The sequence below is a fragment of the Marmota flaviventris genome, chromosome 1, assembly GCF_047511675.1.
Source record: "Marmota flaviventris isolate mMarFla1 chromosome 1, mMarFla1.hap1, whole genome shotgun sequence".
Classification (NCBI taxonomy): domain Eukaryota; kingdom Metazoa; phylum Chordata; class Mammalia; order Rodentia; family Sciuridae; genus Marmota; species Marmota flaviventris.
Window position 1 is genome coordinate 196,987,979 of NC_092498.1, and position 25,258 is coordinate 197,013,236.

Here is a 25,258-nt window from a genome sequence, read left to right on the forward strand (position 1 = left end):
CAGGCCCAACCTAGACAGGCCAAATCATGGCCAATGTGCAGATAAGGAGCATGATAATTGAGGCTTATTGTTGTCCATTGACTTTTGGGATGGTTTGTTACACAGCGTTATCGTGGCAACAGCTGACTGATAAACCATCTTGGCGTAAGCCATCATGATCTCTTTGCTACAACTACTGCAATAACCTATTAACTGGCCTCATCTCCTCTCTCTTCTCTACCTAGCAGAAAAGAATTCCCCCCCAAAATAAACTGGATAACACCATTGCTTTGTCCAACTCCCCCCTCTGCTCCCCATCTTTCTCAGAGTAGATCCAAACTTTTCTATGATTTACAAGGCCCTGCGTGCTTCAAATCCTAACTCTCCAAACTCATTTCTTGTTCCTTTCTGATGTTTCCTTCACACCTGGCCCTACCAGGCCCTCTCGTCCCTTCAACATGACAAGCCCATTCTTTCCCCAGAGCCTTTGGTCCTGTTTCCTCTGCATCTTTATGTCTGGGCTCCCTAAAATCATGTGCCTGTCAGTTTGAATATCTCCTTTTTGAAAAGTCCTTCCCTGAGTGGTCTAACCTATAGCCCCCATCCCCAACCCTCCCCAGCAACTTTCTACTGTGACCTGAACATATTTATCATTTCTCTGTCGGTTTTCCTGACTCCAGGTGAACTCCATGAGCACAGAGGTCAGGCTTATTCTATTCATGGCTATAAAAACAGGAGCCCCCATGCCACCTGGCACTCAACATAGCTGGATGGCACTAGATAAATAGTGGGTGGATGGAAAAATCAGTTGGGAACCAGGAGGCGCTGGTGAGAAGTCCGGCTCTGTCCCTAACTTGCTAGATGCGAGGGAAATGAAGATGAAATTCTAACATATGGAGGAAGAAGTTCTAACATATGCGATGGCGGGTAGAGGTCACAAGGACACTGGACTGCAAGGCTATTCAGTGGGCTTCTCCTGACTCCGTCTGGCTCTCCGGACAGGAACACTCATACCGATGGGGACAAAGTGAACCGTCACCCTTTCCCCGCAGTGTGGATAAACTGAACGTGGGTCCTCAGTGGCCCGGCCCTTCCTCCTGCGTCTCACCCTGACCAGGCACCACAGGGCCTAACCCTGTGCTGTGTTTTCAGACCAGAACTGGGCAGAAGCCACTCACTGGGGACCCAGTGGAAGTGGAGAAGGAATTCCCAAGGGCCCGCTGCCTGCTAATCTCTTTGACTTTTCAAATGTCTCCATCTTGGTCGATAATTCCTTTAACTTTGCAAATGACCCCGTCTTGGCCTGCTAATCCCTTTAAGGATACAAATGGGCCCTACAGAAGTGAGAAGGGGTGAAGTCAGAGTTCCCGGTAATGAAGTGTTTGAACTTAGATTCCTCCCGACATGTGCTGCACAATGAGATGATTTGCTCCCTAATGAGATTAGGAAATTCTATTAGCGCTCCAACCTGCTTCCCCGAGGCCGAGGCTCCAGGACTGGACCGGCCTGCTGCATGTTCCTGGAAGCCAGACACCCACCCTCCAGGTGATGGGGTCCAGAAGCTGTTCTGCTCAGTTCCTCCCCTTCATACATCTGCCCCACCCAGGTGCCCTGCAAGGCACCCCAGGAGGCTTTATTCAATGATACTAATGGCAGATACTAATGAATAGGAGGCAAAAACTAGCCAAAGCGCCGCTCTGTTTTAACTCTCCTGGTCCTCACCACAACCTGATGACATTGTTAATTTTTTAGAGACCTTTTTATTTTATTTTTTAATGCGGTGCTGAGAATTGAACCCAGTGCCTCCCACGTGCTAGGCAAGTGCTCTACCACTGAGCCCCAGCCCCAGCCCCAACATTATGAATTTTATTTCCACTTTCCAGCTGAGGTAATGGAGGCACAAGAAGGTTAACCTGTACCAAGCCCCACAGCTAGGGCAAGTCCGAGCAGGAGCACGTAGGGCCATGTGGCAGGGTCCTCCCTCCTCAGCCCCACCCCCACCATCCTGACCACGTCTTCCTGCCAGTCCAGTCATGTTCCCCTCAGAAAGCTGGCCTGCCTTTGTCCCCTGCTGGCCTCGGGGTCTGAGCCACACATTCAGTTTATTCCTGGGTGTGCTGTTTTGGCGCTGTGATGGCGGATAGAGGTCACAAGGACACTGGGACAGCTGATTGGCAGTCACCAGTCTGTCTCTGGATCTGTTGACTGAGTGACGGAAGCTCTGAGTGGCCTTTCATGACCTGGATGGCCCCTCCCCAACCCCTCTGACAGTGACTCCAGCCTCTCTTCTAGCCTCGTTGGCCTCATGACTCAACGGCCTCGGCATGCTTCTGCCTCAGGGCCCTTGCACCTGCTATTCTTTATGTCTGGAGCACACTTCCCCAGATGATGGTAGTGACCATGTCACTATCGTGTTCTAATATCAGAATGTTCATAGTCTGCAGGGCCTTGCCATATTAGCTCATGGCATCCTTACAGCTTTCCTGAGATGGGTATTTTTTCACCCATTTTATAGATGAAGACACTTGAGTTACAGAGAAATAAAGTAGGTTGTCCACAGCCATCCAGGTGGTCAGCTATGAGTTGGGATCCAAATCCAGGGTGTCTTCAGAGCCAGGGTGCTAACCACTCTACGACATCACCCTAGTTTCTACTATACTCTCCTAGTTTCAGAAAGCAGCATGGCTCCTGGTCTTCTCCCAGTCTTTGTTCAAAAGCCTCCAAATGAGTATGGGGTTCCCTCTCCCCTTTTTTCCTGCTCTGACCCCCACGGCACTTATTGCTTGGGCTGATATTGATTTGCCACTTGGTAAAGTACTGCTTATTTCCAACCTGGTGAATAATCGTTACCCAGAATCCCTTCAGTGTTCCCTTGCCTCTCCAACCCTTCTCGGAGGACCCCCGGGATGGCTTTTCCCTGACCCTACAATTTAAAGGGTGATTACATGGCACAGTCAGGGCTTCCAGGACACTATCAGGCACTATCGTGCCACCTCGGCGCCTAAACCTTACCAGTGAAATATCTCAGCGTCATCCTCATTTATCACCATTACACACCTCAGAGACATTCACACACACACACCACTCTTCTTCTTTCTTTGATTTTCGTCAGTCTGCCCTTACTGACATGGAAGCGCTAAGCAGGCAGAGATTTCTTGGTAGGACAGCACTCAACAGGTGCTCAATCAACACGTGGCCAGTATTTTGGCCCCTGGCACCAGGGCAGTTTGGGAGATCACATCTTCCCTGGTGCCTGCATTGTGGGGCTGGCTCACCGTGTCTGGGGGGCGCTCCAGCATCATAGGGCGAAGCAGGCGGCTCCCTGGCGATGTGGCCTCTGGGTCACCTGCCCCCAGCAGGGAGACCACCCCGTTGCAGTCCACAGTGCTGTTTCTTTTGCCATTGAGGACATGGCCAGGAGCTGCAGCCCCAGGGCTGGGCTGTCCCTGGGCACTGGGCCTGCGCAGGGGCCAGGGCACCAGTAGTGACGTGCGGTGGCTCTCGCTGTCCCCTGCTGTGCTGTTTTCATCATCTGCAAAATCCGTCTCGGAGCCCAAATCTCGCCGGCGAAAGGTGAAGATGCTCCCACGGCTGGAGCGAGGCTTCACGGAAGTCCTGCTGAGGCCGTGGGTGAGGCTGAGGCGATTCTGAGGACACAGGGAGCGGTGACATGACCAAGACGCTCTTCACGTGATCACAGCCTAATTCCCGTGGCACTGGGCCCAGCTCAACCTCTTGGAGCACTGGGGACTTTTGCCAGTCACACAGGAACTGGGTGGGCTGAGCCTGGGGGTACTCAGAAGGGGCCTCTCCGGTTCCTTTCCTCACCTCAAGTCGACGCTTCTGGATCTTTGACCCTGAAGTTCATCAGGGCCTGAAGGTGGGGCTGAGGCTGAGAAAAGGGAGGAGGAGGCAGGAGCCTCCTGGTGTAGACAGGCCAGCCTGTCACATGGGCATATTCTTGGGCACCTACCACCCTATACTATGTGAGGACCCATCCCTAGTCCCCATGATGGAGGACTAGACCCAGTTTGAGGCTATTATAACACCCAAATCTACCTTGTCCCTCTGCCCAGGGCTCCTCCATACCAAGAATGCCCCTGGGAAAAAAGAACAGCTGGAAGGGTGCCCAGGGATGCGTCTACCAGAGCCCTAGCAATATAGCCATCTGTGGCCCGATCTACCCTGCAAAGGCTGTGACCACGCGCTGGGGATTACCATTGCTCTGGGGCCATCTTCCGAGTCAGATTTGGGGAACCTGTCATCCCCACACTCCTCCGTCCCTGAAGACATTCGTTTTCTCCTCTTGCTCCTTCTCTCGTGGTTGGTTACTGGGGCCAAAGGGGACATCTCCAAGGAGCTACGGGACACAGTGTCCACACCCCTGATGGTGAGGGCCTGGAAGAGAGTGGAGGAAGGGACATCTCAGTCATTGAGAGACTCTGTGCAACCTCAGGCTTAGGTAGGCCAAGCAACTCTTGGCAGTTTGGTCTGCCCCATCAGTAAGTGGACTCGCACACTTAACCCCAAACAGGGGGCATTATGGAGATAGTCTCAGGCCAAGTCAGAGTGTTCTCAGGACAATCAAGATCCTTGAAGGAAGAAAGGAATGGCTAAAGTGGGCAGCTCTTGGAAGAGCTGAGAGTGTGGGGCAGGTGGAAGGGGATGTTGATGAGGAGAGGAAGTAGCAGAACTAAAGGGCAGCGGATCAAGAAAGTTCAGCTGGCCAGGAGAGTGCTGGAGATGGGGCAGTGAGAAGAACCAGTGGATGCCTATGGTCTGGCTTCTAATAGCTGGCTCCATAACAGTCTCCTGCAGCCAATATGTGGGTGACTATGGGCAATCAGGGAAGTATTGCCTCGTCTTATTTTTTTTTTTAGTTGACTCAGGTCCTCAACCTTGGCTCTTCCTTACTACCCAACCACTTGACCAGGATAAACTATGTCCATAGACACATGGATTTCTTTTTCTCATGGCGGGGAATGGAGATTGAACTCAGGGGCACTTGACCACTGAGCCACATCCCCAACCCTAGTGTTGTATTTTATTTAGAGACAGGGTCTCACTGAGTTGCTTAGGGCCTTGCTTTTGTTGAGGCTGGGTGAACTTGCAATCCTCCTGTCTCAGCCTCCCGAGCTGCTGGGATTACAGGTGTGCACCACCACGCCCAGCTGACACATGGATCTCTTCATCCAGCATGTAATGTGCTCACAGGGACCACCTTACCCAGAATGCACTATTTTTACCCAGCTGGCACCACCTTCACCTGGAATACATCATGGCCACAGAAAAATAACTTTACCCAGCAGATACCACACTCACAGGAAATCTCTTTACCCAGCAGGCACTGCTTTTTACCCAGTGTGCACCATGCCTCCAAGAACCAGCTCTACCCAGCATGCACCACGCCTCCAGGTACCCCTGATCAGGTGAGGGCTTGACCTGGAGGCTCCTTGTCTGTGCTGCTCACCTACCTCATGCTCTTTCTTGAGCATCTCCATGGCCTCCTGGAAGCGCTTTTCCTTCTCCTCGGTCTCTGCAATGGTGGCTTGGTTTTGCTCCTCATAGGCCATGGCGACCACGGCCAGAATCAGGTTCACCAGGTAGAAGGAGCCCAGGAAGATGACCAGCATGAAGAAGATCATGTAGATCTTCCCTGCGGACCTCAGGGTCTGGAGGAGCAAGGGTAAAGAGGTCATCCTCACTGGGGCCTCTTCTGGGTTATGACATTCCCAAGTGACCAGTCTGATGGTGCCAGGGCTTTAAAGGACCAAACCTTGGGGGGGGGGAAGGTACAGAGCTTGTCCCACCCAGAGAGAGGGCCATCGCTGACCTACAGAGGAGAATAACCTACACACAGGACAGAATTCTACCTGCCTGGGGGGAGTGCAGTGCTCACCCAGGAGAACATCCCACCCTGGAAGGTGGAGGAGTTTCCCCTCACAGAGAAGACAGAGTCCTGCAGGAAGGGATGGTTACTTGGCCACCCGCAAAAGAAAGTTTCTTTGTGGCTGAGCCCCTCTCCCTCAGATGCAAGTGTCCTTGGCCCCTGTCCCCTCCACGGCTCTCACTGTGGGAGCTGTTGGGGTCACTTCTGGCTAGTCACGCGTGCAGCCTGGGCCCTGAGCCCATACCTGTCCTCCCCCTGCTGGGCCGGGGAACCACTGTACCTGCTGGTAGAGGCGCTCCCAGCAGTCCTGCGTCATCAGGCGGAAGAGCGCAAGGAAGGCCCAGGCGAAGGAGTCGAAGCTGGTGTAGCCGTGGTCAGGGTTCTCGCCTGCCTTTAGGCACCGGTAGCCCTCGGGACATGTCCTGCGGTCAGACATGCACTCTGTCCCATGCTGTGAGGGCTCCTCTGCCCATGAGACCCTTGCTAGGCCTGCCTCGTCTCCCTGTGTAGCCCAGTGCTCTGTGAGGCTGAGCTTCACAGCCCTAGTACCACACTGCTGGGTCCTGCCTCCAAGCCTGTTCATGCTGTGCCTCCACCCGGGACACCAGCTCCCTCTTCTCTCTACCTGTCTGTATTCTCTGAGGTCTATATACAGCCCCCCTCCACCCACACGACACACCGCTGCTGTCGGAGCTGCTTCTTCCCTCAGAGTGGAAGTGCAAGGGTCTGGTTGATGTTCTTTCTTCTGTCTGCCCACCCCACAGGGAGCTTGGCACAGCATGGGCACCCAGAGAGGGGGCACAGTAGACTTGGCTAAGCCTGGGGTAAAGGCAGGGCTGTAGGGTGGAGGAATGACCCTGGGGAGGACAGGCTGGGCCTAGCCGTGTCTGTAGAACGTGCCCATTTGCGTCATGGCACACACAGACATTTGTCCAGGGAGGCAGATGCTCAGCTCACGCAGCTGGAGGTAGGAGGTAGGAACCTCTCTCCCAGAGAAGGAGCCCTGGCTGCCTTCCTGGGTCGGAGTGTGTGTGTGAGAGAGAGTGGGGGGAGAGGGAGGACACATAGAGAGAGAGAGAGAGAGAGAGAGAGAGACAGACAGACAGACAGACAGAGACAGAGAGAGACAGAGATGGGGAGGGGTGCACTTGGCAAGGGGGAGGACGCAGACAAGGGGTTCTGTGCCTTGCTAATGTCCTAAGACCCTCTCCCACCAGGGAAGCGTGTGTCCCTTTTCTTAACAATGCATGCACAGTCACCCTGCCCCAGACTCCAGGGTGCTCAGAGCCCTGGAAACTGCACGTGGATTCTAAGTGTATCTGGGACCACAGTCAGGTGCAGCCAGGATCGTGGCCTGCTTGGCCTTGAGGACAGTCCAGGCTTTGGGGGGAGGACATTCACCACTGGGGGGCAGATGAGCAGGGAGGGAGTAAAGCCTGGGGTGGAAGGTGGACCCTGGGGAAACTGGAGTCCAGGTTGGGCTGATAGGAGGCCCTGCAGGGCATCCCAGGCTACCCCCATCTTCAGGGGTCTATTGGCCCTCCCTGCCCACCTGTCCCTGACCTCTCTTCACCAGTTGTCTCCTCTGTGGTGGGAGTTGGACGGGGAAGGTGTCAGGGTCCTGGCAGGAAAGAAAGACAAGGGAAGACCTCCCTGTCCCTAGGGTTGGAGCATACACAGCAGAGGGCACAATTAGTTGAGAAAGCACCAGGAGACGGCTGGGGGAAGTGTCCCTGGGCAGGGGGTGCCACCTACCCGGCGTCTGAGCTGTTCCCGCACAGTAACACGTCAGAGGTGCCATTCTTGATCAGGTAGTTTTCTATAAGGGAAACATCAGAAGGTGAGGGGCACAGTGGGCAGCCCCCTGGGGTTCCCACTTTGTATCCAGGGCTTCGTGGAAGTAGAAACATGGTTGGTGGTTACTCTCTATTTCTTTGCCCCCTGCTCTGACTCCTACCCTTGGCCTGGCCAGGCCTCAGGCAACTCCAGTTGCTTCCCTGGCCTTCATCCTCCTCTTGCACAGACATGCCACTGTCAGTGTCCCTCCCACTCTAGAAGACACGGGAAGGCCTGGGCAGGGCCTCAGTGGTCTCCTCGGAGCTTCTCCCAGCCACTTGCTGGGGGTAGGGGAAGTGGGGTCAAGAGAGGCCATGAACCAGGAGGCAAGGGCCTGGGCAGAGTTCCAGCTTGGCTTGCTGAGTCACAGCATGGCCTTGACAGGCTACTGCCCAGCTCTGGACCCTCTTCCACTGCATAAAAGTGTGGAAGAGATGCCTGCCACAGTCGCCATGGAAACACTGGTGGTCTGTTCAGACAGGCCTGGGGCGGGACCAGGTGAAGCACAGGACACATGCTCTGTCCTCTCCTCACTGAGGCCCTTGTCAGTCCCCATCACTCCTCCTTACCTGCCTTTGTCTAAGGTACCAGTTGTCAAAGTGTGGTCCCCAACCAGCAGCCTCAGCAGCATCTGGGAACTGGTTAGTGATAGCACCCAGAGTGCCAGCCAGGCCGACTGATCCAGAGACTCAGGCTGGGACCCCGCAGTCTGTGTTTTCTGGAGACCTCTAGGTAACTCAGGTGTACATTGAAGTTTTAGAGCCACTGCTAGAGGTCACAGCTGGACCACAGGCACATTGACTCATTGATCTTCTGTCTGGTTCTATTTTCCAGAGTGGCGTGCTGGCGCACATGTAAGTGGCCCTAACTTCAGAATGGCCCTCTGGGTGCTTGTGGCCTGGCATCTGGCCTTGCCCCAGTGTCTAACTTTGATCTAAATTGATGGCTTGAATCAAGAGAGGCCCTGAACACAAGCCTGGAGGATCGTAGTGTAAACCACGGGACAGTGAACTGAGGGGCTCTCACAGCTGCACCACAATCTCCCACTTATTCTCTCGCAGGGTTCTGGGGTACACGTGCGCGGAATCAGCACTTGGTAAGGAACACCCACAGTGACTGGAAAATTCCCCATGCCAAGGGGGTGGGTCTCTACCCTGAAGCCTCACCAAGGACCCCAGCCCCCCATGGCCCCCTTTCTCTAAATTGATGTTCCTCGGCAGGTAGGCTGTTCTCCTCACCATTCCCAGGTCAGCCCTGCTTCCAAACATTACCCCTCCATCTTACTCCATCCTTCTCATTCTTCAAATATCATCTCTCTGCCTAGCCTGGGAACTTCAAGGGCAGTCTCCTTTTGAAAGGCCCTGGGGGCCTGCCCTCTGGTGAAGCCCATGTGGTAGGTGGACGGCCTTGGGTGTCTCACAAAGAGTCTGCAGGCCACAGAGCCAGTCTGCACCTGGATCATTGAGGTAGAGGTCCAGCGAGTCCCAGACCAGGCCATCGGCCTCCACGGAGCCATTGGTGCCGTTGAGCTCCGTGAAGTTGCGCACACACTTGTGCCTCAGGTTGCCCATGAAGAGCTGGAGGCCGATGAGGGCAAAGACGCTGAGGCAGAAGACCGTGAGGACCATCACGTCAGCCAGCTTCTTCACGGACTGGATCAGGGCCCCCACGATGGTCTTCAGGCCTGGCGAAGACGAGAACAGGCACAGGGTCACCCATGGGCGCCCTGCTCCACAATCCTCTGGGAGGGAGCTAGGCTTCCCTGGGGTCCTGAGAGCTGGGGGGTGGGGTCAGGGAGGGCATCTATGAAGTAGGGACAGAGTGAGGGAGGTATCTTTAGACCTTTAAGACCAAAGCCCCCTTTCCTTAGCTGAGATTCTATCCTGACTGCCCCCAGGCAGGAATCCAGCCTGGCCTTGTATTCAGAGGGACCTGGTCCTGTTTACGCTCCACTAGCCAAATATATGAAATGGTGTAGAAAGTGCAGTTTTTTTGATAACTTTGGCTGGTTCCTAGGTATGCCAGGCCTGGCCCTGGCCCTGGCCCTTTTACTGTAGCCCATGGGAAGAGACCCAAGTCCAGGCAATAGAGGAAACTCAGCCTGGATGCTGAGATGGGGAGAGAAACAGCTCTCTGGGTAGAGGGTCCTCCTGTCCCAGCCGGAGGCTCCCTTTGATGACACAGGGGTTTTTGATTATTTAGAGGCAACTAGGAGACCCAGGGTCTGGGGGTTGTCCTGGGCTAGTGTGTATGCACTGGGGACATGAGGGGACAGGTTTGGCAGGATGGTGGTGGGTGGTGTCCGAAGAGGCCTGCTCTGGTTTGGGCCCATATTTGGGGAAGGTTCAAGGGTAGAGAAAGGGTTGACCTATGCTGCATCTTCCCCACTGGCTTGTTCCTCTGAGACCCTCCCCAGACCTCCCATTCCCCAAAGCTGAGAGGCTGTGGTCTGTTAGTTGCAGGCCCAGCTCCCTGCGCAAGCCAGCACCACACAGTGGGGTGACAGAAAAGCACGTGTAGACGCATTCAGTCCAACCCTTAGCTATAGTCCTAGGACCAGTGCGAGCCGAGCACAGGGCGCCAGGGCCCCTCTGCCAACAGCAGGGCCCCGCCCCCGCCCAAGCGGCCAGATCTCAGATTAAGCTCCATCCATCCACTGTCCAGCCGGTTAATGTGTTAGGAGCACCTATGGCTACTGTACCCATGGCCCAGAAATGGGGAGGCAGTGATGGGCAGTCATGGGAGAGTGGAGAAGATGGCTTTCCCATGGTGCTGCTATCACTCCTGCCTGCCCAGGGCTCAGGCACTCAGCACTCTGTGGAAATTGTCCTGGCAGATGTTGGCAACTGTGGGGACAGTGAGTGGATCTGGCAGGAGTCGGGGCTAGAGCAGTGGTAGGATCCACCAACCCTTTGTAGTTCAGAGATTATCAGTTGTAGAGGCCCTGGGACCCCCCGTGGGACATGTATCTGGGGCTGCTCCCCCAGCCTGGAGACACTGCTCATATCTTGTGGGGAACAGGTGAGGGTTTGTGCGTAAAACCCAAACTGCCTCAACTGTTAGGCTGACATATTTTGGAAAAAAATCCAGTTTGAGGCCAGCAAAGCACCCTGCTCTGTTCTAGGAAGACAGTGGATGAGGTTAACCCATCCCTTTACACCTGTCTCATATCAGTGATGGCTATCACTTCTGGCATAAATGGTTTCATCTGACTCATAGGATTCTTTCTTAAAAGCCCCAGGAAGGGGAGTCCTGGGGGTCAGGCGGGAAGTCCTGGGGGTCAGGTGGGAAGTCCTGCTATCACGGAAGTTGTGACAGGCTAGATGGGAGGGCCCTTGGGACCTACCACTCTGACTTCACTCTGGTTTTACAGAAAAGGAGACTGAGGTCCAGAGAGGGCTGAAGCTGTGAGGGCGTGACCCTGGGGAGTCCTTTTGCATGCCCCCCACAGCATTCTTCTGATGACTACTTCTGGGGTCTGCTGTCTGCTCCCTTGGTGGGCTGCTGGTGGCCTTGAAGAGAGCAGTGGTCTGGGCTGGGGTCAGTAGTCTTTCTCCTTTTCTCTAGGACCGAAAAATATTTTCCTTTGTAAATCTTTAAAATAGATCAGATCGTGCCTTTTCATAACTACTGTGGTCAGTGGTTATCTGCTCTGGGGTAGGAGTCCCCTGTGAGGCTATCCCTGGAAACTTGGAGGACTGGGAGGCCTCTGAGCACTTATGGCCTCTGAGACTTTCCTGTCTTAATGGTGGCTTCACAGGAGTGGCAGAAGGGTGACTGTCCTACTTGTTACTGGCTCTTGGTAGTCTGAACCAGTCTGAAGGGCCCAGAGAGAGAGAGAGGGTAAAGGGTCCCTGGGCATGTACCATGGTGGGTTCAGAGACCAGGAAGCACATTTGGAAGCTTAGTTTGAAAACAAAATAGTTGGGGGCTCCTCTTACAAGGTAATTAACCTGCCCAAGGGAACTTTTGGGGCAGGGACTTCAGAGAAGGCCTTCTGGCCCTCTGGGGGCAGCAGTAACCAATCACTGTGGTAGGCCTGGGTACCACCAGCATTCCAAATCAGAAGTGGATGTGATCACCTGGTTAGAGAAGGGTTTGGAAGGAGCTTCTGGGCACTGTCTCTCCAGAGAAAGTTCCTCAAAACAGGGGGAACATTGAATCTGGCTCTCGTTACTCTGGGGAGAGTGAATAAAAACTTGGGGTAAGAGTCCCCTGGGTGGTACTAAACTTCAATACAAGCACCTCACCCAACTCGGCCCTCAAGACTTGGCCATCTTTGGAGTTTCCTGAATGGATGAGTGGAATCATTTCTAGTAAGACCTTCTGGGCTTAGAAGATTTTGGGTGCACAGTTGCCAACATCTGTCGAGGAGGATTTCTTCCCGAGGCTACCATGCACGGTTTGCTAAACCTCTACCGCACCATGCAGCGAGGGCTGTTAGACGCCATGGCCCAGTGGTGCCTGTCCACAGAGCACACTCCCTTCCACCAAATGGGGCTTCAGCTGTGCACTTGTCACTAGAGGGGCACAAGGCTGGGAATGGGCACTCAGCCAAAAAAGATGGTGCCAGGGCTTTCCTGTTCTGATCTGGGTGTGCATGTGAATTCCCTCAAACGAGGTACTTTTGCAATGTATGCGCAAGCTTTTTAGCTTTGCAAGCAACTAAGTTCAGCTGGAAGAGAAATTCACCATTTGGGGAAGAGTTAGGGTTCATTGCAGGCCCTGCGGTGGGGTGCTCTGTGGCCCCTGGTGTCTGAGAGTGAGCTAGGCTCGGGTGGGCAGCCTGAAGCCCATTCTGAGACTCTGGGGGGGGGGGTGACAGGTACATCCACCACTCTGAGCTCTGGGAAAAGGTATTCTGGTGACAGGCACATTCACAGGGCCTTCCTGAGGGTCGCCTTGACTCCCAGGTGGTTGGAAAGTCCCAGGCAGGTCCCTCTAGCCTTGGCGTTTAACCTGATTTTCACCTGAAATGACTGATATAGTTTTCAGGGCCCGGAGGACTCGGAAGGTGCGTAAGGCTGAGACATTGCCCAGGTCCACAAATTCAGTTGTATATCTGTAACAAGGGAAATTCACACACGAGACAGTGACAACACGCCAATAAGAGACACACGGTCGTAGGAGGAGAGGGGTGGGGGAGACAGAGAGAGAGTCACTTGTAGCTGAGATCTGAGAGGCAAACCTGGGCATCTTACCTGGGATAACTGAAATAGTTTTTAGAGCTCTCAAGACTCTGAAAGTTCGAAGAGCCGACAAATTGCCTAGCTTTATATTTTCTGATACATACCTGCAGAATCAAACCACAGTTATTGGGAATTACAAAGCAGAACCTCAGCCTGCCCTCCCCAACCAGCCCTCTCCCCTCTCCCTGTCCCTCAGGGGAGCTGTGGATGGCCTGGGCCCTCCCCTGGGCTTTCTTCTTGATCTTAACCCTCCTGGTACCAGAACTCAGCATGGGTGACTCAAGGATGTCCACACAGCGAGCCTCACAGGTGACTCTGTCTGTGGTGCTCCCAGGAACAACTGTCACCAGGAGGCAACTACTCTGACACATTCTCTAAGCCACTAGGGACTGAGATACAAAACCATGTGATAGGTCTGAGCTTGGGCCACATCAGAATGAAGAGGGAAATTGTTTTCCAGGAGGTAATATTGGAAGCAAGTGGGTGTCTGGTGCTGATTTTTCCTGCATCTTGTGCTGTTATCAGCTTACACATGGCTGCTCTGATCTAGGAGACCCTTCAGTCCTGGCTGAGACCACCAGGGTAGGGTGGCTGAGTCTCCAAGGCTGCCCACTTCTTCCTTCCAACTATGAATCTCTCTGTTCAAGGAGTGGACAGGAGGCCTTGAAGTCACAAGGTGGAGGTGGCATTGAGTACTCATTGGAAAAAAGAGACATTGAAGAAGGGAAAGGAGGTTGCCTGAATATCTGTTCTTTAACTACTCACAGGCAATGGCCAACCCAAGAAGAGAAAGGTGCTGAATGAGGGTCCCCTGGGTGATGTCAGTGCCCCACCACAGGGTCATCCTTGTACTCTTGGTGTTGCCCAGGGATGACCCTGGGTCTCCACAGGAGTGACATTGGGAGATGAAGAGTTCTCATGGTCTATCCTGCATGGGTCTGAGTGACGGTCCTCAGGATTGAGTGGCTGTGGGGCTCCCATCTAGGACTTGGACAGCTGTTCATCTCAAGCTCCACAGTCATAGGAGGCATTGGTTTCTTGGGGGAAGGGACCTGCACAAGCAGAATGTGAGGACATGCAGCGGACAGGCCACATGATCAGATGGATGTCTGAGAGACAGATGGACAGTGTGTGATCAAAGCCATTGGGACAATGGCAAATGACCGGTGATATTTAACCAAAGGCCTCGCATCCAGGGTGTCTGACATTTAACTGGAGGTGTCCAGTGTTTAACAAAGAACATCGAACATAGGATGTCTGATGTTTAACCAAGAGTGTCTGACCCAGGTGTCTGAATGATGTCAGGCCCAGGACACCAGCCCTGCAACACTGGACAAGTGTCAGGAATGGCCTGACAGTGGGCACTCATTCTGCCAAGCAGCCTGGGCCTCCAGGCCCCTCCACTCTGCTCAGAGCCTCTGAATTCTTCTTCAGGCCACGGGTATCTACAGGCTGTCAAGAGACTCAATGTCCTGGTGTCACTGGGTCAAGCCCTGACACTAGGCTGACACCAACATCCTCTTCCAGTTGTGAGGCCCATTCATCTTCATGGGGCTCTGTAAATGGGCCTTCTCCCTCCTCACTCACCTATCCCTACAGAGAGAGAGGGAGTCTGCAAATACATCCCCAGAGCTTTTCTGCCTCTGGTTACACCAGACCCTTCCTGTGGCAGAGTGTCCATTCCTGGACTCACTTCACCTTGCAAATTCCACCACAGCAGTCAGATGCAGCCCCATGGTTCACCGGGGAGCAGAAGTCACCTCCCTTGTTCTGGCCCATATGTGCCCATTAACTCAACTTTCAAGAGTTATTCCATGTTCCTCAATGGCTCAGAACCCAAATCCTCTGTCCCACATTCTTCTTGGGGTCTCTGTCTAGATATGGTGTTGCCATGGGACTGTGAGCTGGAGCTTGGTATACCACCAATGCTGTCATGTCATGGAAGCCATGGGTCAGCCCCCAGAGGCTGTGGGCTCGGCCTCCTGCTGCTGGTCTACTGGGTGTGGCTTGGAACAGCACATCCTCTCATTCAGGACACTGACTTCAAGGCTGCTCCTCTGGTAACAGGGAGTCAGTGGACCACTGTGCAGGTCAGAGAGGGAACAACTGTCTTTGCTTCTCTCCTCCCACCCCTGAGAGCCCTGGTGCCTTCCCCGGTGTCTCTAGGGAAGACCCTGCCTATCCTTACCTGCCTCACTTTCAGGGTCCTCAGCACAGATAGTACCTGCTCTCCACTTAATCATCTGCCTCCTCAGCAGCTGATGCTGAGCACAGAGAAGCCAGGATCCCCAGGTGACAAGGATAGGCGGGTGACAGAACAGGGAGGAACACATCTGTGCTCCTGGCAGGCTTCCAAAGCTGGCCAAGTGGTTGGGAGTGGGAGTGGGAGTGGGCCTGGTGGTGTGTTTGTGTGAGAGGGCAGCTGTGGGTCTGAGGGAGTCTCGAAGGAGGAGGCAGGGCTGGGTGAGGGCACAGTGTGTCTGGGACCATGTCTATGACATGGGGACCTGCTGGCTGCTGCACTCTACCTAGAACTTGGTGTCTGGCTGCCTCCCATATTGGGACCCCAGACCCCACTGAGCCCTCTCCTGGGGCCCCTGAATGTGTCAGGGCACAGGGCCAGTTTCAGAGGTGAGAAGGGTGGTGGTATGGGACGTGGCAAAACCCTCCTCTGAGCCAGTCCACTCCTCTGCTACGGCCAAGCGACTGGCCAGGGGCAGACAGGTCGAGTGAGATTATGGGCCCTGCCTCAGAGAAAGCAGAGTTGGTGCCTGAGAATTCTACCCTGGCACACCAGCCCCAGCACCGTGGGAGCCTTTCTGAAGGCCGAGGAGGGGCAGATGCTGCTCCACCCTTGTCTTGAGATGGCGAAACCCACACTGCTAGCAACTGCGGGTGACTGCCACCCCTCCTCTCTACCCTCCCTCCTTCCCCTCCAGGTTTGGTTTCCATAACAACCCCAGAAGGTGGGAGGCTGTGCTAACTAACAGGTAATGCCCAGCCAAGGGGGGGGGGGCACAGGAGGAGCTCCGGCTGGAGGGTTGCAAGCTGAGCCTGGAAGGCTTCCAAGCACTCCCCCAACCCCGCCATCACCTCTCAATTGGGTGGGGCGGGGCATCAGGCTGATAGCTGCCCAGAAACACCAGACATGGGATACCTCTCCCATCCATCCCTGGCCAGCAGGTAGGACATTTGGTTCTGGTTCCAGCACTGCTACTGATTCATTTTGGGCAAATGGTAGGTTCTCTCTGAGCCTTAGTTTCCCCATTTGTACAATGGAGGGTGGATGGGAAGTTTCACTGAATTGAACTTCTGCCATCCAAGACTCCTTTGATCATCCCAGGTACCCTAAGGTATTAAACCATTCCATATTTTACAGAATGCTCTTCAGAAGCAGGAAGGAGCTGGCTTTTGTCAGGCAGAATCACTGTCAACCAAAGCTGTGGGGCCAGTCCCACCAAGAGCACAAAGCTGAAACTCCAATGTGTCCGGGCAGCCTCACGGAGAGTGAGTGTGTTACAGCTGCGAGATGCTATCTAAGCCTCTGAGTTCTTGTTCTGCTGCTGTGCCTGGTTCTGGTGAAGTGCTTGGTAGGGAGCATCTCGGTGGTGACATTGCTTTGCTTAGGCTCCAGGATGGGGAGGTAGGAAAGGCTCAGGCACATACTGGCTCTCTTCTGCCTGAAGCCTCCTTCCTTCTGTGTCACCTGGTCTCAGGGCCCTGTGGATCACTGCCCCTGGCCCATAGGGCACCTTAGAGCCAGAGCTCCCAGTCTGGCAAGCATACTCTGTCCCCAAATCGGTACAGCCTTCTGGCTGTGACACAGGGTTCTCCCTGTCTCAAGCCTCAGGCAAGCACCCCATTCTCACTGATGATCCTGCTTATTTCACAGAGAAAATAGAAGCAATCAGAAGAGAAGTTCCTTCTCTCATCATCAACTCCATCAATACATCTCCATCTCCACCTGAAATTCTGCCTTCCCTAGGCTGAAGGTCAGTGCACCTTCTACCTAGGCACTGGATTCCTGCTCCCTCTGGAAGCTCAAGGGCTTTGTTCCTGCAATCTCTACCCCTTGCCTACACCATCAAATGTCCCCTCGCTACAGGATCATTTCCATTAGCCTACCTTCTTTCAAAGTCCTCCCTTGACCTATTTTTTCCTTTTGGCTACCATACCATTTTCTGTTCTGCTTTATAGAAGCCCCATAAAAACCATGTCTATATGTCTATGCTTCCCCTCCCCCCTTTCTTGAACACTTTTTCACCAAGTGCATATCCTTCCATTCCACTGGGACCTCTCTTGTCAAGGGCTCCAATGACCTTCCTAAACCCAACAGTCCCTCCTTAGCCATCTGCTTCCTCAACCTCCTCCAGGTGTATTTCAATTGGATCATGCTTTTTTCTTTCTTTCTTTTTTTTTTTTTTTTGGATGTCTTTCTGGATATCACTCTCTCCAGTCTTCTTTGCTTGAACTTCTTCTTTCCTGACTCAAGATGTTGGCGTGTCCCACAGCACAGTCCATAGCCACGTTCACTCCTATATGACCTCACCTGGTCCCCTGGATTTATATACCCTCTGTGTAGCTACCTCCACCTTGAACCTCTTTCCTGAACTCCAGATGGGAATATCCAGTTACCCACTCAGTATTTCATCCTGGATGCTTCTTAACATTTTCCAAACCTTCCATTCCTTCTCCATCCACTCTGCAGCCACACAGTAGCTGGGGTGGACTCTATAGAATGTAAATCAGGTCACAGGTCTGCCCGCTTGTATCCCCCGGTAGCACCATCGCTCCTTTCTCTTAACATGACCTATAAGGATGGTATAACATATCCCTCATCACACCATGCTGCAACTTCATCTCCCATTACTCTTTTCCCTGCTCACTCGGCTCGACTTGGGCCTTCATCGACACAGGGTCAAGCCGCATTGCCTTGCCTCAATTTCTCAAACTGTAAAACGGAGGCCTGGAGTGAGTTCACAAACAGCCTGTCTGGAAACAGGTTCTAATGCATCTTCTAAAAACCAGGGTCTCCACCAAGCTTGAAAGTACCCCATCAGCAGAGTCCAGTCCCTGTCTCCTTCCACCACAGATGGCTGAGCTCAGGGTTGCTTCCATCTGGAGTTAAAGACTTTGTCACAAATAGGTAGATTCAGTGAATGCAAGAATCTCAGAAAGTAGGAGTTAACTGAGCCTCTGATCCCAACAAGCATGACGCTGTCCTTTCACATGTGGGGAAATCAAGGGCTTGCCAGGGTAGGAGGAGAATCTTCTCAGTTCTCTCCTTACTGAGATGCACATGTTGAGTCCTCGGCTTGCAGAAACAGTTAAATGGCTGAGCCCCTGATCAGGACTTCTGCATGGCAGGGTCATCCACCTGATCAGTTGTCCCATGTGATCCCTGAGACATCCTGGGCAGAGTACCTCCTCAACACTGACCCCTATGCAAAGATGTCCTGGGAAAGGAAGTGAAGCCTCATCCAGGGCTGCGGCAGGCAGGGATCACATTCACTTTTCGGTGGGCTCCCTGTGCATCTTTGGCATTCGTTTTCTCATTGGTAAAATGAGGCTCAGTGGCCTCTTCCAGCCCATGTCTCTGGCTAGTGTGAGGATCCACTGGATTGGATCAGTGACCAGGTGCTTTACAATGTGCCAAACGCAGGGCCTCTGAATGGAGACAGCAGTTGCCCTGGTCCACATGGCATGAGCTTCTGGGGGTATCCAGTCACTTCTCTTGAGAAGTGATACCCTTACTGTAATTTCATTCTTAATCACCTTGGAATCCAGGTCACTGATCATAGTGGGCCTGGGATTTGGGGCTATAATGTTGGTTTCCCTTAGTGGAAAGGGAAGAGGATGCTAAAACAGAAACTTAATGATGTCCCTTGAGCATGGAAATGTCATGGGCCCCAGACAAGGAGCCTGACCACCATGGCCACCTGAGCTACCATGGATCTGCTTCTTCCCACCAGGATGGTCTGAGGGCCTTCGCCCATCCTCCTGCTGCCATAGCACCAAGGCTGGTTGCTCTACAACCTGAGCTCAGAGCTACAGGAAGCCTGCAGTGGGGAAGCCTGGAAGGCCTGGGGCCTGGGCAGGGGTTGTGCAGACCCCGCAGTGTGGCCTGGCACAGCACAGCATGGCGCAGCAAGCAGGATACTTACGCCATGACAATCACACTGAAGTCCAGCCAGTTCCATGGGTCCCGAAGGAAGGTGAACGCGTGTAGACAGAAGCCTCGAGCCAGAATCTTGACCAGAGACTCAAAGGTGTAGATGGCAGTAAAGGTGTACCTGGGAAGGAAAGGTCCATCGGGGTTCTCAGGGAGGCTGAAGCCCACAGACCAGTCCCACCAGGTTTTCCTCGTGGTACAAGCTGCATCAACACTCCATGCCAGGAGCTAGCATATCAGGCTCCCTATAATATCCCGTGGCAGATCTGCAGTTGGGGACTGCAGTTCTGTTCCAGATATCTGGCTAACTAATCCATCTTCCCATTTATTTTATTGAGTGCCTTCTCTGTGTCCAATGAACTCTCCTTTCTCTCTCTTGGTTGTCTTGGTGTAAGAAGATCCCTACCTATCTCCTTACCCTAGCCCTGGGGGTCCACGTGCCTAGGTCCCAGGTCTGCACCATGGGACACCATGGACAGGCAGAGTTGCTGCCTCTCACCCAGGTGTATGGATCTTCAGTAGCTAGCAAAGGGAACCTGGTCCATCCTCAATTGCCTATAAAGTAGGTGGGTCCAGCTGTCCACCCTGGACTTGAAGGGTGTTGATGTTCCAGTACATGAGGCTGAGTGAGGGGTACTCAATCTGCTTGGGGAAGCCTGCAGAATCTACAATGTCTGGATGCTGGTACTGTCTCACAAGGCTAGAATGGGAGAGGACCACATCCCAGGTCTCGGAGCAGCTGGACTCAGCCCCAGCACCTCCAGCATGACGTGGTCCTTTGTAAACATGGAGAGAAACCTGGCAAGTCACAAGTAATGAAGGGCACTGGACATTCTGTCAGTCTCCGATAAACAGGAGCCAGGTACAATAATTCTCAAAGTGCTTAGTCAAATGCTTAGAACCTTCTTAGGAACATTTTCCCCCTCTCACTTGGGAAAGAAAGGCCAGAAGCACTTTTCTCAAATTGTGCAAATGGTTCTAGAAGAAAAAAACCTGAAAAAGGCAGCAGAATATGGTACCAAAGTGGGGACAGCCCTGGCCTTTTCCTGCTGCCATGCTGCCTCACTGCATGATGTCAGGCCAGTTACTGCTCCAACGCTCAGTCTGCTCATCTGTCAAATGGGAACAGGGGCTGCACTTACACTGACGGATTGCCAGAGGGATGAAGGAGATGATGTTTGTTGTTCTTTTCACAGTGCCTGGCCTGCGCTAAGTACTCAATGAATTACTCTTATTATTTCAGAGCCTTCTCCAATGTCCTCAATTCTCTTTAGGGGTTGACAAGAGAAACTCCCCACTTTGCCAGCCAATCAGGGGAACTTCTTCCCCTGAGGGCACGACTTACATCCAGTGCTTGGCAGGACTGGAGAAGGCAAAAGAGGGTAGAAGGTGGTCCAAGCCTGAAGAAGGGGGTGGCCTCTGGCTCTGGACACAGTCCTCTTCTGGAGTGACTTTAGGGACCATGGCAGGCAGTGGAAAAGGAAGGGATGAAGCCAAATGGAGGACAGGCGCGGAAGATACTCACTCGACATACTTGGTCCAAGGCGGAGGGTCGTGCTGGGCCATGAACACGCAGTTGGTCAGGATGGTGCACATGATGAGCATGCTGAAGAGCATGGCGCAGGGGTCAAGGAAATCTGTGGACAGAGGGTCAGCCGCGCCACCACCACCGAGGTTCTTGTCCCTGGGGCTGTCACTGCCAGCTCAGGGCTGCCAGATGGGTAAGAGAGACTCTGTGACGGGTCCATGCCAATGCCTCTCTATGAGGTCGCTCTCTGACCTCTCCCTGGCACTTGCTGCTGGACCCCCATCCTGCTCCACAGCCCCTAGCAGGTTCCAGACACTTGACACCACTCTGTAGGGTTCAGCATAGAAGAAGGGGAGGAGAAAGGGCAGATCTCAGACCTCAGAGGTTTTTAGCTGGTTGTATGAGCAGGAGATGGGCATTTACAAACTACTCCTTGAGTTGGAAAAGCCCGGGTGTGCAGGGCCCTAAGTTCTCTTCCTCACTTCTAGGGGAGCAGGCCAGGTGGGCTTTTGCTTAGGAATGCTCTGCTGCCAAATAACTCACCTCAGGGGGACCCACCGATCCTGGGGAGCAGAGGGCTGCTTCCCTGGCTGCTTCCTGCTGCTGCACCCACTCTTCTCTCTTGTCCTCTGCTCTGTCTAGAAAAGCCCTTCTCATCAGGAAACCCCCCGCCCCCAGCAGCCTGCCCTGACTTTTTGGCTTCAGCACCCCCAGAACATCAGTCACCTCCCGTTTAGCCATCTCCTCTTTTAGGTGTGGCTGCTCAAGGAACGACAAAGCCCTGTTTCCCCACCACAAGGGGAATTCCTCAAATACCAGGACTGTGTCCTGGACATCCCTGTGGGCTCTTGGCCTTACAGTGAAGGCCTCAGGCCTTGTGGAACCCCTGACTCTGGCTGCTGTTTCAGGCTGGACAGGACTCTCCATGAGCTTCTCCATCCCTTCCTCATTTTTGTAAGACCTGCAGAGAATCAAGGAGCAGAGCCTGGGCCTCATGGGGCTAGGGGACTCCCAGGGGGCCTGGCCACGGGCAGGGGTACGGTGCTGCCTTCACAAATCTCCTCCCCAGCCCAAGAGGAGAGGCTGTGCTTTCCACCATGCCCCGGCCTCAGCCCTGAGCACACAACTGCCAAAGGCGATTCCCACAGGCAGCCCAGGAGCTGCAGTAATTGAGCTCCAGGGGCTGCTCCTTCCTCCCTCCCACAGTGCCACTCATCTGGAGGGGAGACCTCTGCAGCCAGTGCCGATTGCCCTGGCCGGAGAGTGTAGGGTGGCCCCTCATGGAATCTAACCAGGCCGATGCTCTTCCCACCTCCAGTCCTCCGTCTAGGAGTCCAGGCAATCAGGAAGTCAGCCTCCGAGACCCAGCCTCCAGTTGATAACAAATTCTCCTACTTCTCATGGGAGCTGAGGGGGTGATCTGGCTCCGAGAACCTCTCTCAGCCAATCGGGGATGGCCCACAGGAATGCTCAGCTCTAGTGCCCTCAAGGAAGCCCTTGGTTTCACCCTGGCCGAAGGACACACTGGGGTTCCTCCCTCAATGGGCATCTTCCCAGCCCTCTGCCTGCAAGGATCTCCAAGGCCACGCCTAGCTCCTTTTCCAGATTTCAGAGGTGGATCAGGCACTCATCTTGAGACCCTCCTCCCTTACACATGTTCCTACACCCAGGACCCATTCCAAAGCTCTCCTCCCTGGAAAGACGGTTAACAAACTTCTTAACCAGTTTTATTCATCCCCACAGATCCACTGCCAAACTGTCCACTGAGGATCCCAGATGATTCCTGAAACAGGTAGGTCATGGTGCCAAGAGCAGAGACTTCTTCAGCCCTTCCTGGGAGCCAGGCTCTGCTCTCTGAGTCCACTAACTAATCTGATTCTCTCAACAACCCGATGAAGTGGGGACTCTGTCTCCATTTTAAGAGATGAGAAAACTGAGTGAAGAGGTGAAGTTCCAGTTTACTGTCCTAGGCAGAATAACAGTCTGCCCAAAGTTGACCACTTCTGAATTCCTGGAAAGTGTGAATACATATTTATATGACAAAAGCAATTTTGCAGATATGATTAAATTAAGTATCTTGGGGGTGGAGAGAGTATCCTAGATACTCCAGGTGGGTCTAATGCAATGACAAGAGTACTTATAAAAGAGGGGAGCAGGGGTCAGAGTCTTGTGAAAGACACAGCTAATCATTGCTGGCTTGAAGATTCCTGATCCACAGAATGTGAACAGCCTCTAGAGAGGGGGAGAAGCCTAGAAAACAGTTTTTCCCCTAGAGCCACCAAAAAGGAACTCAGCCCTACCGATCTTTGATTTTAGCTCAGTGAGAACCTACAGACTGTGTGCTGTTTTAAGTGACTGGGTTTGTGGCTATCTGTTCCAGCAGCAACAGGAGACTACTGTATACAGTGCAAAGCTGATGGGGGGCAGGGCGAGTCCTTAGCCTCATCCCTCCTCCCATTTGGGCCTCACCTCTGGGGCTCCCTCTCTGCACAAGGACACCAAGGGCCACCTGGTCCACTCTCCTGCCTCCAGACGGATGGGCCTGCATGAATCACATGGCTTCAGGCCCTTACCTGCCAAGCAGGTATGCTATTCCTCATCTGGTTTATGTTACCCACAGAAAATACAAACACCAAATGAGGTAAAGGGCTCCATTAAGAGTGAGGATACTGACAGCCAGAAGGGGGTGAAATGGAGTGTCATTTTTAAGAGCAAACCCTCACCTGAGCATGAGGGCCTGGCCCTGTGTGGGGAGACTACAGAGCCATTCCCCTGAAAAGCCCCCAAATGGGATATTATGAGAAACTAGACACAGCTCCGGTTGGGCTGGGCAGGGAAGCTTCTAGAGGAAGCTTAGTTAGGCACCAAGACTGGCCACAGTTCCTCCATCAATCAGTCACCCAGCTGGCCCTGGGGAAGCAGTGGGGACTGAGGACAACCAGACCTTCCCTGGGCAGCCAGCTCCTCCCAGCTCTAGGTGACTGCTCACAGCTCTCCTTAGCAAGGAGTAAAGGCTCTTCTGCAAAGAGAAGGGTGGACAGGACCAGAGGACATGGCTGGACACACAGAGGGGGAGGGAGAACTCTAACATGGAGGCTAAGGGGAGAGCTGGGTTTGTGGGCTGGTCTCATGGTGGCAACCACAGGAGATGTCTATCTGGGTTTTTGTGTGTATAGTGCTGGGATTGAACCCCAGGCCACATGCTTCCTAGTACCAAAATCCTAGTACCTGGATTTTGTCTTTTCTAAACACACCCATGGCTTTGGAGTGAGTGAGGCAGCTTCTCGTCCCTCTGCCACTTGACAGCTCAGAATCTTGCCTGGCTTCCCATCTTGAGGACAGCACGTACACTATTTTCAGTCATTCCTCTGTGTGTGTGTGTGTGTGTGTGTGCATATGCGGGTGTGAGCGAGGTCTCTTCCTACCTAGACTGAGCCCCTAGTCCATGTGAGTCTGCCCAAAGCATCCCAGGTCCCCCATGGAGCCCAGCATGCGGCCAATACCAGACAGATGAGTCAATTGAATGCCCAGCCAAAGCATACCTGTTTGCACTGCCTGCTAATTTCAGGCCGATGATCAAGCTGGTCCTTTGTGTGGGCAGAGGCAAAGGCCAGCTCTCCAGGCCTGAGCTCAGCTGAACATCTTCAATCCTGTCGTGTCATTGTCCCAAACACCCACTCCCATCCTCATGATTAAAATACCAGCAAGGACTGCCAGTGCTGGTTGTGGGGAATGCCTGAAACTTGGACTGCTTAAGTCTTCAAATCCCAGGGAGTCTAAAGACTTCTAAAGAGAAGGGAATTAATCACGGGGGTATTTTCATGAGGGTGTGCTACTGAACAAACATGTACACACACACAAACACACACACACAGTTTGATTGCCCATTTGAATCTGGTAGAGAAACGTGGGAGGGTTTTGTGAGCAGATCCTGGGCACCCAGGAAAGCAAAAATGCTTCTCATTGTGAACACGAGGCCTCTCTGAATGTGACTACCGTGGAATCTGGAGACCAGTGGGTCTCCTTTATGTAATCCCGGCAGGAATACATTCGGCAGGATTATTACAAAAATATGTAAGAAAAAAAATAATAATTCTACGTGCCTTATTTACTTTTTCAGCAACTTCCCAGGGACGCGTTGCAAGCACAGAGCAAAGAGCAAAGTGAAATGGAACAAGGGTGCAGCGCTAGCGTGCCACTCGGGGGGCCTCTCGGTTATTTTAGGGGAGCAGGTTTCCTCACCAGGCTGTGTTCCTGCCCTCTTCTAAATGTGCCTTTGCCCTGCCTGCCCTTTCCAAAGAGCCTGGCACGGAATTTAGCACATGCAGGGGACTCAATAGATGTTTGGATGAATATAAAAATTTAAGCAGAGTGAAATTCCACAATTCAAAACATCAAATCTGACTGTTCATTAGAAATGCGCTGGGGCTGCCAGTGGGCACAGGGGTTGTTTTGGGGGTGATGAAAGGTAGAGGTGATGGCTGCATAAACTTCTGAATATATTAAAAACCACTAAATTGTGTGCTTTTAGATACATTGTATGATATAGGAAGTATACCTCAATTGTTAAAAAAAAAAAAAGAAATGTGGGAAGAGCTAGTAGATTCCTAGGCCTGGCACTGGTGGTTCTGGTCTGGAAAGGCGTAAGAATCTCCCTTTTAAAC

General features: G+C 53.1%; 1 protein-coding gene across 7 annotated transcripts in view; it reads right to left on the reverse strand.

Annotated features, from left to right (window-relative positions):
• Scn5a (sodium voltage-gated channel alpha subunit 5) overlaps positions 1 to 25,258 on the reverse strand; it is a 78,611-nt gene that overhangs the window by 48,727 nt on the left and 4,626 nt on the right. For 5 of the 7 annotated variants that reach the window (XM_027932278.2, XM_027932274.2, XM_027932277.2 and 2 more), the window contains exons 3-11: positions 20,592 to 20,681; positions 19,059 to 19,187; positions 12,907 to 12,998; positions 9,159 to 9,389; positions 7,625 to 7,688; positions 6,150 to 6,291; positions 5,454 to 5,651; positions 4,198 to 4,377; positions 3,255 to 3,626 (exon numbers count right to left, since the gene is read on the reverse strand). In XM_027932278.2, the coding sequence (XP_027788079.1) occupies positions 3,255 to 3,626; positions 4,198 to 4,377; positions 5,454 to 5,651; positions 6,150 to 6,291; positions 7,625 to 7,688; positions 9,159 to 9,389; positions 12,907 to 12,998; positions 19,059 to 19,187; positions 20,592 to 20,681 (1,498 nt within the window). Of the gene's footprint in view, positions 1 to 3,254; positions 3,627 to 4,197; positions 4,378 to 5,453; positions 5,652 to 6,149; positions 6,292 to 7,624; positions 7,689 to 9,158; positions 9,390 to 12,675; positions 12,768 to 12,906; positions 12,999 to 19,058; positions 19,188 to 20,591; positions 20,682 to 25,258 lie in introns of all 7 variants that reach the window. The other 2 variants (XM_027932276.2, XM_027932275.2) reach the window with 1 other exon arrangement.